At 53.2% G+C, this 17764-nt stretch overlaps 1 protein-coding gene across 8 annotated transcripts in view; it reads right to left on the bottom strand.

Annotated features, from left to right (window-relative positions):
• CLEC16A (C-type lectin domain containing 16A) overlaps positions 1-17764 on the bottom strand; it is a 197043-nt gene that overhangs the window by 25426 nt on the left and 153853 nt on the right. For all 8 annotated transcript variants that reach the window (XM_045285553.1, XM_045285560.1, XM_045285563.1 and 5 more), the window contains one exon: positions 15863-16030. In XM_045285553.1, coding sequence (XP_045141488.1) covers positions 15863-16030 — 168 coding nt within the window. The remainder of the gene's footprint in view (positions 1-15862; positions 16031-17764) is intronic.

Raw genomic sequence — 17764 nt, 5'->3', positions numbered from 1 at the left:
AGCAGCCAATCCACAGAGAAGACCACATGGCCGGTCCCACTATGAGACACGACATCCCTCACTGACCCATAGCCCTACAGTGGACAACACTGGAGACACAGTGCGGGAACTGCGCCCGATCTGAACCCACCACACCAAGGCAAAACACTAAGGGTGTTCAAGAGAACAGTAAGGGGAACAAAGCAACAAAGTCCCCAGGAAATACCAAAAATAGACTTTGGGGCCAGGGCTTGGTACCCCATCAGACTCAACCAGAAAACACTCCTAAATGCCAACAAACAGTCCTTGAACTAACTACAAGCTTTTCTATTTTGTTTGTTGCTGTGTTGTGTATTTTTGTTTGTTTTGTCATTGACTTTTTGTTATTGTTGTTTTTTTGTTTTCTTTTGTTGCTTGGTTTTGTTCTGTCTTATTTTTGCACATGTTATTATCTCCGCAGGTCTGTCTAAATAAAATAGGCGGGATTAACAATCAAGAGGAGTAAACAACGGGACTGACAGTTCCGGGGGGACATAAGAGGGGGGAGGTGGGGGGAAAGGAAGTGGTGTTAACAAACCCAGGAACAAGGGAAGAACAAGTGATCCAAATCAGTGGTAAGGAGGGTGAAGGAGGCCTGGTAGGACGTGATCAAGGGTAATGTAACTGACAGGAATTACTGTAACCTAAATGAAGGCTGAACATGATAGTGGAACAAGAGGAAAGTAAAAGGAAATAAGGAAAGAGCTAGGAGGCAAAGGGCATTTATAGAGGTCTAAATAAAGGCATGCACATATGTAAATAAATTTATATATGATGATGGGTAAATAGATCTATGCGCATATATTTATAGGTTTAGTATTAAGGTAGCAGATGGACATTGGACATCCACTCAAGTACTCCCTCAATACAAGAATACTTTGTTCTATTAAACTGGCATTCTATGATGCTCACCTGCCCGACACAATCACTGAAAACAAAGCGGGTGCATAAGCAAATGTAGTGAAGAAAGCTGATAGAGCCTGGCTATCAAAAGATATACCATCTGGAGTCTTAAAGGCTTAAAGGTAAATAAGTGGCCATCTAGCTCAGAAGGAACAAAGCCCACATGGAAGAGGCACACCAGCCTGTGTGATCACAAGGTGTCAAAGGGATCAGGTATCAGTCATCAAAGAACAAAAAATCATAACATTGTGAATGAGGGGGAGTGTGGAGTGGGGACCCAAAGCCCATCTGTAGGCAACTGGACATCCCCTAACAGAAGGGTCGTGGGGAGGAGAAGAGCTAGTCAGGGTGCAGTGTAGCAGCAATGAAACATACAACTTTCCTCTAGTTCTTAAATGCTTCCTCCTCCCCAAATACCACGATCCTAATTCTACCTTACAAATCTGGCTAGACCAGAGGATGTACACTGGTACAGATAGGAACGGAAAACACAGGGAACCCAGGACGGATGATCCCTTCAGGACCAGTGGTGAGAGTGGCAATACCAGGAGGGTGGGGTAGAGAGGGGGAACCGATTACAAGGATCTATATATAACCTCCTCCCTGGGGACGGACAACAGAAAAGTGGGTGAAGGGAGACATTGGACAGTATAAGATACGACAAAACAATAATTTATAAATTATCAAGGGTTCATAAGGGAGGGGGGAACGGGGAGGGAGGGGGAAAAATGGGCTGATGCCAGGGGTTTACATGGAGAGGAAATATTTTGAGAATGATGAGGTTAATGAATGTACAAATGTGCTTTATACAATTGATGTAAGGTATGGATGGTGATAAGAGTTGCATGAGTCCCCAATAAAATGATTTTTTTTAAAAAGAGCTGGAAATACAGCGAATCCAGGACAGATAAACCCCTCAGGACCAATACGGAGAGTAGCGATACCAGGAGAGTAAGGGGAAGGTGGGGGAGAAATGGGGAACCAACCACAATGATCTACATATAACCCCCTCCCTGAGGGAGGGACAACAGAAAATTGGGTGAAGGGGAACATGGGTCAGCGTAAGACTTGAAAAAATAATAATAATTTATAAATTACCAAAGGTTTGTGACGGAGGGTGGGGAATAGGTGGGGGATAGAGAGGGAACATGAGGAGCTGATACAAGGGCTTAAGTGAAAGAAAATGTTTTGAAAATGATGATGACCACAAATGTACAAATGTGCTTGACACAACGTATGTATGGATTGTGATAAGAGTTGGATGAGCCCCCAATAAAATGATTAAAAAAAACCAAAAAACCCAAAAAGCACACAACTGCTTTATGTTCTCAGAGGCAGGACACCTAGAGAAGGACCCATGCTTGGTGGAGGGTCAGTGAAAAAGAGGAAGACCCTCAATGGACGGACACGGGCGCATCAATGGGCTCAAACGAGCGATTGTGAGGACGGAGGGGCGGGGCAGTGTTTCGTCCTGCTGGGCGTGGGCTTGCTGGCTGGCACCAACCACCACCACAAGCCAGCCCTGTGGCCTCCACGCAGGGTCTGACGAGTCCTGGTCTGCAGCACAGCCAGAGGGTGTGCAACCAGGACAGTTAATTTCAGGGCACTTTCCTGCAACTGGTTATGATTACAACACATAACAAGGACTTGCAAACCCACCTGCCCATAGCTATGTCCATTCAAAGGGGCCCTGGTGGTGCAGTGGGCTTCTAACTGAAAAGTCAGTGGTTCAAAACCACCAGCTCCTCTGCAGGAGAAAGACGAGGCTTCTACGTCCGTCAAGGTTTACAGTCGAGGCAGTTCTGTTCTACTCAGCCCTAGAGACTTGCTCTGAGTCGGAACTGACTGGATGGCAGTGAATTTTGAGCTTTGATGTGTCAACTGAGCCTATAACCTGGTTGTTATAATTTGAATTATCCACCTCCCTCCAATCTGTATTGTAAATTTTGGCCTCTAGGCCCGAGGTTGGAACCCGGTCTGGGCACGGGTGCCCGTTAGGGGAATGAGGCAGGAGTCGGGTAGGGTGCATCTTGAGCCAGTCTTGTCGGAGACAGACGAGAGGAGAACAAAGCAGCAGTGCCGAGCTGGGGGCCGAGCGACCACCCAGGAGCAGGAGGAAGAGACAAGGACATGTCTCCAGAGCCGACAGGGGGAGGAAGCCTGCCCTGGAGCCGGGGCTTCAAGCTGGGACTTCTAGCTTCCTGAGAGTACTTCGGCCACGCTGTCAGGAGAGACCAGTCCCAGGAGAAGGACATCTTGTGTGGTCGGTAAAGTAGGACAGTGAAAAAGAGGAAGACCGTCAGAGCTAGACTGGCACACTGGCTCCAACAGTGGGCTCAAGCCGCAGTGGTGAGGACGGTGCAGGGCTGGGCAGTGCTGTTCTGTTGTCCACGGGTTGCCGTGAGTCAGAACCGACCCAACAGCTCCTAACAACTAACAATGCCTTGACAGCAGACGTGTTGGTTAGCGCTGCCCCCTGGGGCACTTCTGCAGGAGCAGCACCAGAGAACCAAGGGTGTACGGTAGAGGGAAGTCGAGGGTGGAGGGACTTGAAGTCGGGGGTGGGGTGGGGTGGGGGGCGTTATGGGTCACAGTCTGACCTGGCCTCACAGTCCTCAGAACAGGCGGACAGAGACACCTCAGCCCGGGCCACAGGCTGGGCAGCGTGTGGACTTGAGTGACCTTCCCGTAGTTGGAATGAGGAGGTGGCTGCAAGCATGTGCTTCTGACAGCAGTCGCAGGCCGAGTTCATTCTTTGGACCAAGGCCAAAAGCAAGGGGGCCTCCCAGTTCCTCCCACTCCCTGACAGCCCATGGCCTTCTGACAGGCACAGCCGTCGGAGATGGCTGGAGGTCCAGGGAAACCAGCCCAGTGGAGGCATGGGCTGGGGGCATTGTGCTGCTGCCCAGCTGAGCCGTCCTGGGGCTCCCTCAGTACCCGAGCCCCGAGTGAGCATCTGCCACCTCTCCCCCACCCTGGACTCTGCAGAGGAGGCAATGAATCCTGTGTGTGCCTTGATGGAGCTGGAAGTCCACCCCGCCTCACCCCCACTCCTGACTCGGGAGCTCTGCACCTGCTGTTCCCTGCCTGGAACACTGCGTCATCTCCTCCTCCTGTCAGCCTCCCCTGGTCCCCTGAAGCAGGTGCCCCTGGATGAACTGAAGCCTGCTGCCTCAGGGGCAGGTCCCGCAGGCCTTGTTGGCTCTGGCCATCAGCCAGGCATGCGCTGACACCCTGGAGGGCGGCCCAGGGCCACTACTGAACGAAGGAGGGCATGAAGACACATACAGGCAGGGTCTAAGCAGGTGCCATCTGTGGATGGCCAATAGGACAGGTGGCAGAGTCCGGAGCACCGACTGGGAGAACTGAGAGGAGCGGGGCGAGCTGCACCACTGAGCGAGACCAAGGGCAGCTGCTCGGGCCGGGCCCAGTGTAGCCCGTTAGAGAAGAGGAAATGGAGGCTCAGGGCTTGGAAGAAGCCCTCGCCATCACCCAGCTCAGTGGCCAACTGTCGATTGGAAGCACAAGCAGGCAGAGAGCACGATCAAGTGACGGAGCTTTGAAGCTGTGGCAGTCTCTCAGCTGCCTGTGGGCGTCTTATGTCGGGTGCATGAATGGCCCTCCATGGCCTCAGGGAGGAGGGCAGGTGCTCTAGGGTGGGCTGGGGGCTAGCATGAAGAGGTCAGGGAGAAGGGATGGTATGCAGGCGGTAAGCCTCCAGGACTCTGCTCCTAACAGGCAGACATTGATTGCCCTCTGGCCTCAGCCTGGAAATGTGGCAAGAAATGCCTTTCCACACTGCTCTAGACTTTTTAATGCCCACTCTCTCCAGGCCTGCTCCAGCTACCAAGGGCTGGGGTGGCGACTGCTGGGGAGGACTTCCCACATCACCACAGACTCTGCCTGCCTGCCCGCTGCCCTTTTGGCCCCAGCCATTGACAAGGATGGGCTTGGTCATAGAAAGCAAGCCCCCACAGAAGTGGAGACTTCTGAAAACCAGCTGTTGGCCCTCTAAGGCAGCAGGGCTTGGGAAACCACAACAAAGGGTGACCCCCGCCCCCTGCACCCGAAGTTCCATGGAGCCTTCAGGAGAGGGGAGGAGAGGGGCAGGAGGCAGCCCTGTGTGCAGGAAGCAGGCACAGATCTGTGAGGAAGCCAGGCCTGTCGGGCACTTGGTCACCAGCTGGGTGACCTGGAGCGAGGGGCTGTGCTGCAATAATGGGATCTGAATCACACTGCTTCCCCGAATTTATATCCTTATCTTACACGGAGCCGTGACCTAGCTCTGGCACAGTTACCCGTCAATACACAGGACTAGAGACATAAAAAACAAAACCCCTTGCCGAAGACTTGATTACGACTTACAGAGACCCCGATGGGGGTGTGTGTGTGAGTGCAAGCAGTTTGCTCTCAACTGGTTGGGGGTTCAGACCCACACAGTGCAGTGATGCTGCCAAGAAAGGCCTGGTGATCTACCTTGTGAACATGACAGCCATGGACCCTTTTGGAGCGCCAGTCTATGTCACCCTGCGGGGTCGCCATATGCTGGCACTGACCTGAAGGTAACAGGTTTGGGTCTGGGGATCTGGAGCCTTGTGCGGAGTCCTTGGAGGGTCATTTCCAGTTGAGTACTCCAGAACATGTTTTTGTGATGACTGGGGCTTAAGTAAATTGGCCTTCTAACCCAGACCCACTGCCATCAAGTCGGTTCTGACTCGCAGCAACCCTACAGGACGGAGCAGAACTGCCCCATTGGTTTCCCTAGGTTGTACCCTTCATGGAAGCAGACAGTGGTGGTATTTTCCCCTGTGCCACCAGGGCTCCTTTAAAGCATGAAACAAGCCACACAACGGCTAGTCCCCTTCAGACTCAGAGAACACTGACTTCCAGGACTGAGGGTTTGCAATGCCACCAAAACCGACACTGGGCGTGTGCTGCAGGGTGTGGGGTGGGATGGCACAATGATGGCAGAAGGGTCGTGGTCCCAGAATCGTGGGCAGTTGGTTGCAAGCTAGAGATGGCTCTGTCATTGCTGGGGTGATGAGTCAGGTCTCAGGTGGACAGTGCCCAGGGCCCCCACCAGCTCCCGGAGATCTTTCTAGTAACTTTCTATCAGAAAGTTACAAGGACTTTGCTGAGTTGGAAGTTGGGATCCTCAGAACGCCCTGGGTAGCTAGATGCAGAGAACACCCACAGAGGGAAACTGAGGCTCCTTGACATCTTGCCTAGCCCTGTGGCTGCCCGATGGCCCCTCCCATATACTTCCCAGGCCACCAAATCTTTTTGGAACTTACATCATGGTTCCTTGCCCTGCTGTAAGCCTTGTGTAAGGGGCTGAAGGTGTTTGGTGCTTGAAGAAAATTGGCCAAACCTTAAACATCTGTCAGCAGCACATAGCCAAGCCAACAGGGGTTTGCCCAGACAAAGTCCATGAGGATGCATTTATGAACTCACATGAAAAAATATCCAAGACAGATTGTGGAGTGAAAATAGCGACTGGTTAGGTTAAAATGTTAACAAGGGGACAGAGGCTTTGGTCCAGTATGTAAGTGTCCTAGAAAAAGCATAGCGGGAGATGTATTAAGCCAAGGAAGGGGTGACCTCTATAGAGAGGGCTTTTATGGAGGGTGTGGTGTGTCCACCCGGAAAGCCTCCCGTTAGGTCAGCATCTTGGCCCTACTGCTCTCCCAGTCCTGTGGTCAGTCACAAGGGGACAGTGCCTTCACTCCTTATCTACTAGATGGGCACTGAGTGCCCTAATGCCCAGGGGGTGAGGGTGCAATGAGAGACCAATGTGTCTGTGTTGGTGCTGTGAATCCATCTGCCTTGCCCTCTGGTCTCTTCTCTGCTGGATTTTCCTGGTTCCAACCAATCTATCCTGCTGTCTGAGGCCCAGCGTCCTCCCTCACATGTTGTTTTAAGTCTTCCCAGGTTTCTTGGTTGTGACAGGTAAGGTTTTGTGTCCACTTGGCAGGATTCTCTGTGGTTTGGCAGTTAAAGCATAACCCCCCATGATGAGATTTTCTCAGGGTGTGACCTGCTTCCAATATGGAAAAGCTTGCTCATGGTTTGAATCCTGTATCTGGCTCGTCATCTGGCTGGTCTTTGGCTCTTTGGACTTGAGCCAGGAACCCGCCATATTGCCTGCTGATCCTAGGAGTTGTCAGTAACTTGTCCTCTCATCTGTCGACCTTGGATTCATTCACTTCTGCAGCCAGAACCTGCTCTCTGACCAGTTGATCTTGGGTTCATTAGCCCCTGGAGCTATGAGAATCAGGAGAAGTCTCCAGCCTGACATCTGACTCACAGACTTGACATTGTTCCACCTCTACAACTGTGGGAGTTATATAAACCTCTCTGTACATGCCCACATACATGCTTTAGTAGAAAGCCTAGCTGAAGATGCTCGTGCTTTGGAATGATCTGTGAACTGAGAAAAGAGGGAGTTGCTCACTTGCAGCTAGGGCTGTTCTAAGGTTTGCAGGAGTGGTCTGGCTCAGGCGGGTGGCAGCAATCACTATCATGGGTCAAGGGATGTGTGCTGGGCTGGGGTCCATGGGACATAGATCTCATTTCTTCAGGGCTCTGGCTGTGGCTCTATGAGCTGAAGGGGACAGGGGGTGGGGTGGGGGGCCCGCGGGGCGGCAGGGGTACGAGGACAGTTTGGATAAATCCCACCACCTGAAGAGGGAGCAGTTTACCTGCTCTACCACACCAGAAACATATCAACATCTCATGAAAGCGTTTCTGTAAAAAAGCAGGCCTACACAACTGCGTCTATCATTAGCATTTATGGTGGAAGGACTATTGGATTCTTCTTCTTCTTCTTTTGGTGTAAATGGATTTAATGTATGGAAAGGCAATCCATTATCTAAGACAGCGGTTCTCAAACTGTGGGTTGCGACCCCGTTAGGGGTTGAACAGCTCTTTCACAGGGGTCACCCGATTCATAACAGTAGTAAAATTAGTTATGAAGTAGCAACAGAAATAATTTCATGGTTGGGGTCACGACAGCATGCAGAACTGTATGAAAGGGTCGTGGCATTAGGAAGGTTGAGAACCACTGTTCTAAGGTCTTAAGGGTCTGCTCCTAAAAGGTACAAAAATAATACCGAGAGAAGTGAACCTGTGTGGCATTTTTATATGTTTTAGGCACTGCTGAGCATTCCACATAAATAAACTCACTTCACACTCACAAATGGATAAGGTTAGGAAGTATGGGAGCATTAGCATTTACCTGTCATCCTTCAGAACCTGTAGTCATTCAAACAGAACGAGGGAATCCGGCTTAGTTCAAACATCAGGAATGGGGTGTGTCAGGGTTGTAGCCTTTGGCTGTACGCATTCCATCCGCACACTGAACAAATAAGCCATGGAGCTGCACTGTCTGGTGAAGAACGTGGCATCGGTGTGCCTCGGAACTGAGGAGGGCAAGATGATGGTGTGCCCAGTTTTCACATGTCAACAGGAGAGACTAATCATCAGGAAAAGAAAACATATTTGGTCGAGGGCCCACGACAACAAGGGAAGCCCTCGGTGAGAGAGATTGATCTGAAAGTCACCACAGTGGATGCAGACGCATCATGTAGCATGAAGATGGCACCACTGACTCAGCAGGTAACAACAAATATAGCAGCCCAACAAGGCAGGTGGCATCATCATCCGTTTCTTTGGAAGAATGAACTGAGCCCAGAGAGTCAACGTAACTGGCACAAGGCCCTACCCTACAAGGTGAGGCCGGGACCTGGACCCAGATGCCTGGCTCTAGGGTGTGCACTCAAATGCATCACTGTGCTGACCTGCACCTGGACAGACTCCCTGCTGGCAAGATAAAGCCCACACTAGGGCAGCAATTGCAGCCTTGGGAAAGATGCCGCTTCACGAGTACCTCAGGGTGGCGGGGGTGCAGTGAAGTCTGCCTCTCTGGTGCTTATCTATCCTTTCCAGTAGTTTTACGATAAATGTGCGTGACTTGCACTAAGCAGTCAGGAGGCAGGAGACAGCAGGAGCTGCTTCTTCAAGCCTCTCCATTCTGTACCACCCACGATACCAGAACCTTCCAAGGAGTTGTCCAGGCCCAATGGTGGCTTGAACCTGGGTGTTGGTATCTTCTCACAGCCGTGTGCAGGGCTCTGCTGGCTCCTTTCACAAAGGGGCCAGGGGAGTGTTCTTGGAGGCCAGTGGTCACTTCAGTACTCTGAGTAGGGTCATGCCCTGAAAAGTGAAGTAGCTCTTAGTTCTTTGGAACCCTCTCTCTTCCCTGTCACTAACCCTTCCAGAGAAGCTCGCCCGGGGCTCAATGGGTGGCCCATCCCATGTTTCGCCAGAAGATGACTCCTGAGACGAGTGCTCTTGCGTCACCATGGAAACCTCTTTTCAAGGCATGTTCCCAGTGAGAAAACCCCGTGGGCCTTGGTCCAGGGATGGGACCGCCCTGAGTTGTGTATGAGGTTCACTTTCCTCGCAGCTGCTTGGGGAACCCCAAAAGGCAGCCCCTGGGGCTCAGCTCAGGGCTGACTTCTGAATGGGACGCAGCTGCCAAAGACCCCAGACTCATCTCTTGGACAGAGAGCTTTTTTAATTAAAAAAACAAACAAAAAAACCTTTTGTTGTAAATTGTGTGTGCCTTCCTAATGTCTGCTTACAGGCCCGTGTTCCCAGTGTTCGGCTGCAAATTGAGCATCGGAAGAGAGTTCTGTTCCGTCCCTGGAGGCCACAGTCCGAGGGTCTCCGCCAGTCTCTCGGAGCAGTAGCCTGGTCTTTTGGATGAGCTCAGTGTTGCTCCAGGTTTTCCTTCCATTCTGGTGGACAAACAGCTCTGAAAGGAGCCCGCATCCTGCTGTCTGACTCAGGCAGGCTTGAAGTCTCATTTCTGGGTCTGTTGTTCCTGACAGCTTGGAACACACATGGCCCTGCATGGCCAGTCTCGTTTGGGAGCAACGTGGAGGGGAGGGGGCTTAGGTAACAGAGAGGGGAGCTGGGAACCATCCTGCTGACCTCTGACCCTCAAAGGCAGGTGGCTGAGAGATGTCACATGAAGCAGCTCAGTGAGGCTGTCAGGACTCAGAGGTGGGGAGAGGGAATGCTGGCCTCAGTTTCCCTCCTGTGAGTTCTGGGCCCTTCGCCAGCCCCTCCAGTGTCCTCTCTGCGGAGTAGGGCAAGTGACCCCAGCTTTCAGAGTTGTCGAGAGGGCGCGACATTTCTGAGAGTCAGACTGTCTGTCACCTGGACTTCCACAAACAATCTGGCTTTTCTGGAGCAGCTTTGCCCAGTTATCAGGGGGACCCTGGGAAGCTCTGCCCTAGGCCCATATTTCTAAAACCAGATGAGTGGCTGACTCGGCCTGGTGGAAGGCTCAGGGGCTGACCCCAAGCCTCACTGGGGCTCAAGGTGACCTTGGACCTGTTGACTCCCCTCAACCCTGTTTCTTCACAGGCAGAAGGGGAAAACGGCAAAGTCTCTTCCGCGGGTTGTTGAGAAACCCAGTGGAAAGAGTGCATCTAAAGGGCTCAGCAGCTTACGACATTTGGCTTGGACAACAAATAGGCCGTGGGACCAGAATCCAGGTTGTGGATCTCACTGGCTCCTTGTCCTGTCTCTGGCTGGGGAGCTCAGGCGGGAAGGGGTTAACATGGCCTGCATACAACTCTCCTTCCTGTGTGACTACAGAGGTTTTGGGGGTTTTGTTTTGTTTTGTCCTAGGGAGCTAGGGGGAGAGGGCTGCCTGGGGTTTTGTCAAATATCAGGTTTTCCAAGTGGCTTCTGGGACATACCCTCACCAGATGACATTAGCACCTACTGCAATCATCCCCCCCCCTCCCCCGCTCCGCCCCGGGGGTGGCCGAGTGGTCAAAACCCATGTCTGTGAATCCAGCATTGATTTTTTTCCTGGGGCCCTGTCTTAGGCATCGGTGCAGGCGGTCAGTGAGCTCGGCTGGCTCAGAGCATGCTATAATCTTCACATTTTTCCTCAGTTACTCAGCTGTCAAGAGCTGGTGCTAGCACTGCATTGTCTTTCCATGGAACTATTCAGCGTTCTGGGTCAGGCGACTGACACAGCCAGTTTGCTTGCCTTTGGTACACATAACACCTGCAGGAAATAGTACTCCCAGTCCTCAGGGGACAGAAATGCTGGCCTGAAGCTTGGAAAGCAGCTCAGCACTGATGGAACTGAGTTGGCCTCTGCCTTCCCAGACCAGGACGAGGCCCTGTGGGAGCACCTTGACCTGACCTAAGGGGCAGGCAGTCTGCAAGAAGGAGGCCAGTAAGCCTCCCACCGCCAAGCCCCCTGCTGACTCAGCACCGGGCTGTTGAAGACAAGGCAAAGAAGTGCCCCCTTCCAAGAGCCTGCTGCTTTGGAGGACAGTGGCGCAAACAATAAAGGGCGCATTTCAGCTGTGCGAAGGGCTGTTATGGGGGTGGGAGTGGGGGTGTAGGGTGGGGTGGGGTGGTGGATAACGAGGGTCCTGCCTGTGTGGGAAAAACAGAGAGCCGACATGACATCTGAAGGGAAGTCAGAAAGGAGCGGAGGTTGGTGTGGATTAGGGAGAACAGCCAGGCCAAGGAGCTTGTGCCTGGAAGGTGCTAGAAGGGATTATGAGGACTAGAGAGCTGACAGGCTGGTGGGGCCACTGAGATAGGCAAGGAGGGAAGGGGTGGCTTCTTTTCTTTTTGCCCCCTCACTAATCCCCTATTAGCGAGGGGGGCAAGAGTGGCAACCAATCCAGGTGCCCTGTTCACACCTGCAGCCAACCCTCTGTTTGGGTAAGAGTCTGAGAGCAGGGCCTTGCGGGGGTGTGTGCTGCTGACTCCGTATTTATGGTAAGAATGCCCTCAGGGGCTAGCCTGGACACCACCACCTTGCCCTGGGATAGATTCTGGAAACTAGCTGTCACTGTGCATCAGGGGGACGAAACTTATCTCTGGTAGGAACCACAAACGTGAGAGCTGCAGGTCAAAGCCACCAAGAGCTCAAGTCAGATTCCAGACCGGCCACTGCGCTTGCTCATCGCCCTCTAGCTCACCACGGACCCCTCCCTCCCTGGCCAGGCCCACCCACAAGCCAAGCGAGCCCAGAGTAGGGAGGGCACCAATAAACTGGCCAATACAGAGAATTTGTGATTTCTGTCTACGGCAAATGGAAGAAGAAAAAAACACACCAGAGTGGCTAGTCACCTATTAGGCCTGATTTATATTCTCCTTTAATGTCTCCTCAAAGGAAATGAGAGGTGTATTTTCATCAAATATCTTTGTTTACAGCTTCTAGCGGGGAGCTGGACTGCTCTGTGACAACTCCCCGGGCCCACAGATAAAAATCCAAGGATTTGTCCTAACAGAATAACCTCCTCCTACAGCCCCCCCCCTCCCCTGGGGGGGGGCACAGAGCCAGGAGCTACTTTCCTCTTGTAGAATTATGCTCGGGAAGAGTCAGGGTCCCATGCTGCCTGGTGTTCTGCCACGGTGGGCCCACGGCAAAGGACAGGGGCACTGCCCGCCCTTCCAGAAGATAGGAAGGGGTGTCCCTGCAGCTCTGAAGCAAATGTGGCCAGGCCTCAGGGGCCAGCTTTCTGGGCACCCAGTTCCCTTTGAGAAAGGGGCAGGGACAAATGCAGTCTGGGCGCCACAAACCCCTATCCCTTGCCAGTGCGTCTGCCACCCTGACACACACCTCGCTCACTGCGCCACAGCAACCCCACAGGGGAATGCTGCCTAGGCCCTCAGGGGCTGCTGGGCCCTGCCAACATGCCGGGCCCAGCGAGGCCTCCCTCCTCATCTCCAGAGGCCCGGACGAGGAGTGGGCAGCAAGTGGGAGACTCTGTTCGTGGGCTGGCAGGAGAAGTGTGGGGGCTCATGCTCCAGTTCCAGAGGTTTGCTAATGTGGCGGACACGGTGCTGGGCCCCGGCTAGTCCCCATGGAGGTGAGGCTCACAGTCAGGTGCGCGCGCACACACACGTCTGCCAGAGCAGGCACCACAGAGGGTGGAAAAGCCGGGCTAATGTGATGGAGGGGAGGTGGTCGGTCACCTTGGCTAGGTGGGTGGTGGGGACAGGCCTCTCTGAGGAGGCAGTGGCGGTGGCAATTACTATGAGGCAGCCATGCCTGGAACTCGGGATGACTGCTTAACAGAAAGTCTCCTGGCACAAAGGGGTGGGGATGGAGAGTAGTGGTTCCCAAAGTGTGGCCTGGGGAACCCCATGGGGATCCAAGTCATTGTGGGCCTCCCCTGACTGCATGTGGAGCCACAGCACCCACCCATTAGTCTTCTACCACTGCAGGGCTATGCGAAACGAATGCAAAGCCATTGATGTGCACGTGGTCCGGAGAGCAGATGGGTTTTTCCTACCACTACGGTATTGATGTAACATGTGTCCTCTGGTTTAACATTCAATGCCGTGGATACTCGAGCATAATCCACATAAGCTAGACTTCCGTGGGGCCCTCGGTCGGTCGCTCTGAACTGTGTCCAGGGATCCTGAGGCGAGTCTGAGAAGTGCTGACTGGAGGGGGGGTGGCAGCTAGTGGAGCTGGGGTGCAGTGGCTGTCCCTGTGAGGCAGCAGTCAGTTGGGACCCATCACATGGCGCCTGGTGGTCAGGGCGAGAGATTTGGATTCTGTCCTAATGCAGCGGGAAGCTACTGGAGGCTTGTGGGCAGGGGTATGACACGGTCTGATTTATGGTCTAGGAAGATCCCTCCTGCTGACCGAGGCCAGAGAATCCTGCGGTGGGTGCGCTTTGGCCTGCGAGTGGGGGCAGAGAGGAAATGAGGGTGAAGCTTGCTTGTACACGAGTGGCCTTGGGGCAGACCCTGAGCTGTAGGTGGAGAGCAGCAGCAGGCCAGCCAGATGAGGCCAGCTGCGATCCCTCCCCACTCCGACCCAGACAGAGCACCCTGATCTCAGCATGCTCCTGAGGTTACCTCCTCAGCCCCAGGGCAGAGAGGAGGCACACTGGGGTGCCGCCGTCCCCACCCTCAGGCCCTGAGAAGGTCCAGGAGACACTGTCCTGAGCAGTACAACCGTCCCCCCCACCCTGCCTGCGACTCCCCAGTCCCAACAGCAGCACCGCTCCATAAGCCTGGAGCCCGGGCCACACCCCAGCGCCGGCGCTCAGGGTGGAGAAGTCAAAGGAAAGCATTCTGCAAACAGAATGACATGACACTGGATGTTTCCTCGTTCCAAAATGGCCGGGCGTGGAAATCAGACCCGAACCGTTCTTGTGCACTCCAGGAGAACAGCCCCAAGGGCCAGCCAGAGCTCGGACTCTTGTTAGACAGGAGCATCGACTTAGCACCTCTCCAGTGAGCCTCCTGAGAGCCGGGTGTTTAACAAAGCTACCCCAGTCCCGAGGGCCGACAGAAACAGAGCCGCTCTATCACTGCCGGAACTAGGGCGAGCGGCAACCACATCCAAGGCTCCAAGGCCAGGGTGGTCTCAGGAGGGCAGTGGGAGCACCTGGGAGCTTTGTTCTAGGAAGCAGGTGGGCAGCAAATGAAAATGAAAATGCATGTCCCCTCTGGCCTGGTAGGTCCATTGCTGGGCATGGACCCCAAGGCCACTGTCACAGACCCACACGCCCACCTGGAGCAAGGGGTCCTAAGAGAGTTTCCTGCCTGTTCTTGTAATGGCTAATGGGTGGAGCGGTTGACCTCATGTAGCTGATCATGAAGTGAAGGCAGGGCAGGGGCCTCACGTGGGGTGGGTGGCCGTAATCCAGCAGCGGAACCAGAGGAGCCAAAGCAGAGAGGGCATCCAAACATATTTCCGGAAGGAGCTTCGAGAACCTGCTCCTTTTCATTTTACCGAGCTCTTGGTTGGTTTTCTAAGGATTATATGCCAGGAGTATGTATCTTTCTTTTTTTTTTTTTTTTTAAGCAATTTTAAATCAATGACTAAACCTATTTTAAAACCAAGGACTCAAAATAAAATCCAGGCAGACCCTGGGTTATGAACTTCTGGCTTACAGACCCTGCTACACGCCAGTATCTGAAGAGCCCATATACCAAGCGTTTGAGACACTCTGGCCCCCAGCAACATCAGGTGCTGCTCTGAGAGGCGCCGCAGATGTGCTAATCAGTACTGTGTCACCCCGTGAAAGATGGCTTAGCATAACTGGAAGTGCTGCTTTAATGTTTATTCCATTTACTTAGATCAACGGACGTCAGAGACAAGCTGCACCTGCGCGTTCCCAGTCACGCATAGATCCCACTTACTTTAGGAGTGGGACGCATTCAGTCTGGGGACTGCCCGCAAATCAGTGGTGGGAAACATGGAGCCCAATGGAGGGCCAACTCTTTGGGCTGCATTTTGTTCTTACTAGTAGTTTTAGGCTGGAATCCTGAGCGTGGGGGTGAGGGGGCGGGTGCTGGCCGGCTGTCTGTGGTTTTAGAATTCGAAGGAGGGTTCTCAGGGGAGCCCTGGGAGCAGCCTCAGGCAGCACAGGAGGGTGGGAACCTCCTCCTCTGTGGGAGAAGTGGTTGGTTCTGCTCTGTCAAGCTGACCTCCAACTTCCGATTCGTGTTTATCTTTTATGGGAAGGGGAAGAGGGGCTAGAGATGACTTTGGTGAAAGGGGAAGAGGTGCCCCTGATGGGATAAGGGGGAGCTGCCCAGGGCAGCATGCTTCCTCCGAAGTCCGAAGTCTCACTTCTTAGGAGTTTGCAAGAGCCACTGCATGCTATCTCTCCAGTCATCTCACCAAGAGAGGAAATTACTCTCCCACAACTGCCTCACTAATCACTTAAGTATTTCCAAGAAATTTCCAAGGAACTTCTTAGTCTTAATTCTGAGAAATTCTTCCACATACCCAACTCATCCCTGGAAAACCAAACCAGAGCCGGCCAAGACCAAGCACAGAGCCAACATTCTTTCCAGGGTACAGCTTGTTGGGCACTCTGTGGGACTCTGTTCTGAGAAGCGGGGGGGGGGGGCTGCGGCGGCTTACCTGGCACCTTGTCCACCGACGCGAACACGGAGCGCTGCACTGTGGGGTCGCTGCTGCCGCGGCGACACTGATCATAGAAGCGGAAAGGCAGGTGCTGAGCGGGCGCCGTCGAGCTGAGTCCAAACCCCAGCACTTCGGTGGTCGGCTGGATTGGGAGGTCCAGGAGGGCTATGTTCAAACAACACCGTGGTTCATTTTCAGCACTGAAGGTTCTGTGCGGGGCTGTTGTAGCCAGAGTGGTTGTGCCCCAGCCAGGCGAGGCACTTGGGAGGTGCCAGGCAGGTAGCCTTGGGCTGGGGAGGCCAGCATGAGACAGAGGTACTGCCTTAGACGCAGCACAGCTGGAGTTGAGAGTTGGACGGACGAAACTGATGCTGGGCTCATCCCCACCGTAGTCTCCACTGTCACACATAAGCCACCTTTGCCAATGCTTAGCTTCTGTGCCATTTCAGACTCCAAAGTAAATGGGTCAATTCTGCCCCGAACGTTTGTTTATTCTTTTACATAAATACATATATATCCACATGCACATATGCACATACACACGTTTATATGTTACACACACATGCACACACAGAACCCACTGCCATTGAGTTGATTCCGACTCATGGCTATTCTATGTAGGATTTCTGAGCCTGCAAACCCTTATGGGACAAGGCAGTCCACAGAGCGGCTGGTGAGTTTGAAGCAAAAAGCTAGTTAGCAGTTCAACATTTACCCAACATGCCACTGGGACTCCTAGATCTCTCTCTCTCTCTCTCTCTCTCTCTCACACACACACACACACACACACACTCTCTCTCTCTCTCTCTCACGTTTGTACATGAGGAGTCCGTGTGCACCAGAGAATACCTCTGAGTATGCATGTGTGTACTGACGCCTGTGTGTACTGACACATGTGCACTGACGCGTGTGGTGATCTGCCACATTGGTAGCCTCCCTTCCAAAACCAGAAAAAAATCAATTTAAGAAATGCCCCAGGTGTTAGTTTTAGTAGGCACTTTATGGCCTAATTCCCAATTTTCAAATGAAATATTTAGCCTTCATGCCAGAGTGAGAAATTGCTTTACATTAAAAAAAAAAAAAAAAAGAATTAGAAGAAAGAAGGAAAAAACTCTCTGGAAATAAATCTTACGAGAAAAAGGCCCGAGTGAACTAAGTCACCCTGCATTCCTACTGACGCTCCGTGGATCCCGCAGGGCTGCCCAGATCAACCTACCCAGCAACTCTGCCCTTGGGGCTTATTTAAGGCATTCCCTTGATGGTTCCCCTTGGCCCACAGTGGGCAGGGAGTCCTCCTATCAGCACCTGAGCTGGAAGACACTGGGCATCTTGAGAGAATCTGCTTATGACCATGGAGGACACAGGTGTCTTTCCCCCTGATGAGCGAGTGCCTTCACTTGGTGGCCTTCCTGTTCAGACAGCTTAGACCTTCCCGACACCTCAACAGACTCGCCACAATCCTAAGGAACGTGGGTGTGCGAGCCCCACCACCCTTGCCAAGGAGCGCTGGGAAGGGGGAGCAGGAAGGGATGAGGATTTAGAGGGCGCAGTACTGTCAGCGTGCTGCCTGTGAGACTTTGGACAACTTGCTGAGCCTCCATGTCCAATTCTGTTCACTCTGAGTGAACAGGCGGGGCCTCTGGGGTGAAGGATGACGAATGCTGAGTCCCAGCCCAAAGCCCACCCACTACCTGCCTTGTCACAGCCTGGTGGGTGGGCCCTCGAGACCTTCTAGAACCCACACACCTAAGAGGTGGCAATTTGGAGTGGGCTCTCCCCTCACTCAGGCCCAATGAGCTCCCGAGAGTCACCCTTCCTCTCTTTCAAACTAACCCTGGGGTCGCTCAAGGCCAGCATGAGGGCCACGGTGCTGGCCCAGGTACCTCTGGCCCTCCGCGG

This window comes from Echinops telfairi, unplaced genomic scaffold (assembly GCF_000313985.2).
Source record: "Echinops telfairi isolate 266 unplaced genomic scaffold, ASM31398v2 ScPeMD7_5;HRSCAF=22, whole genome shotgun sequence".
Taxonomy (NCBI): Eukaryota; Metazoa; Chordata; class Mammalia; order Afrosoricida; family Tenrecidae; genus Echinops; species Echinops telfairi.
Note: the sequence above shows the minus strand (reverse complement) of the source record. Positions and strands in the feature narration are given on the sequence as shown.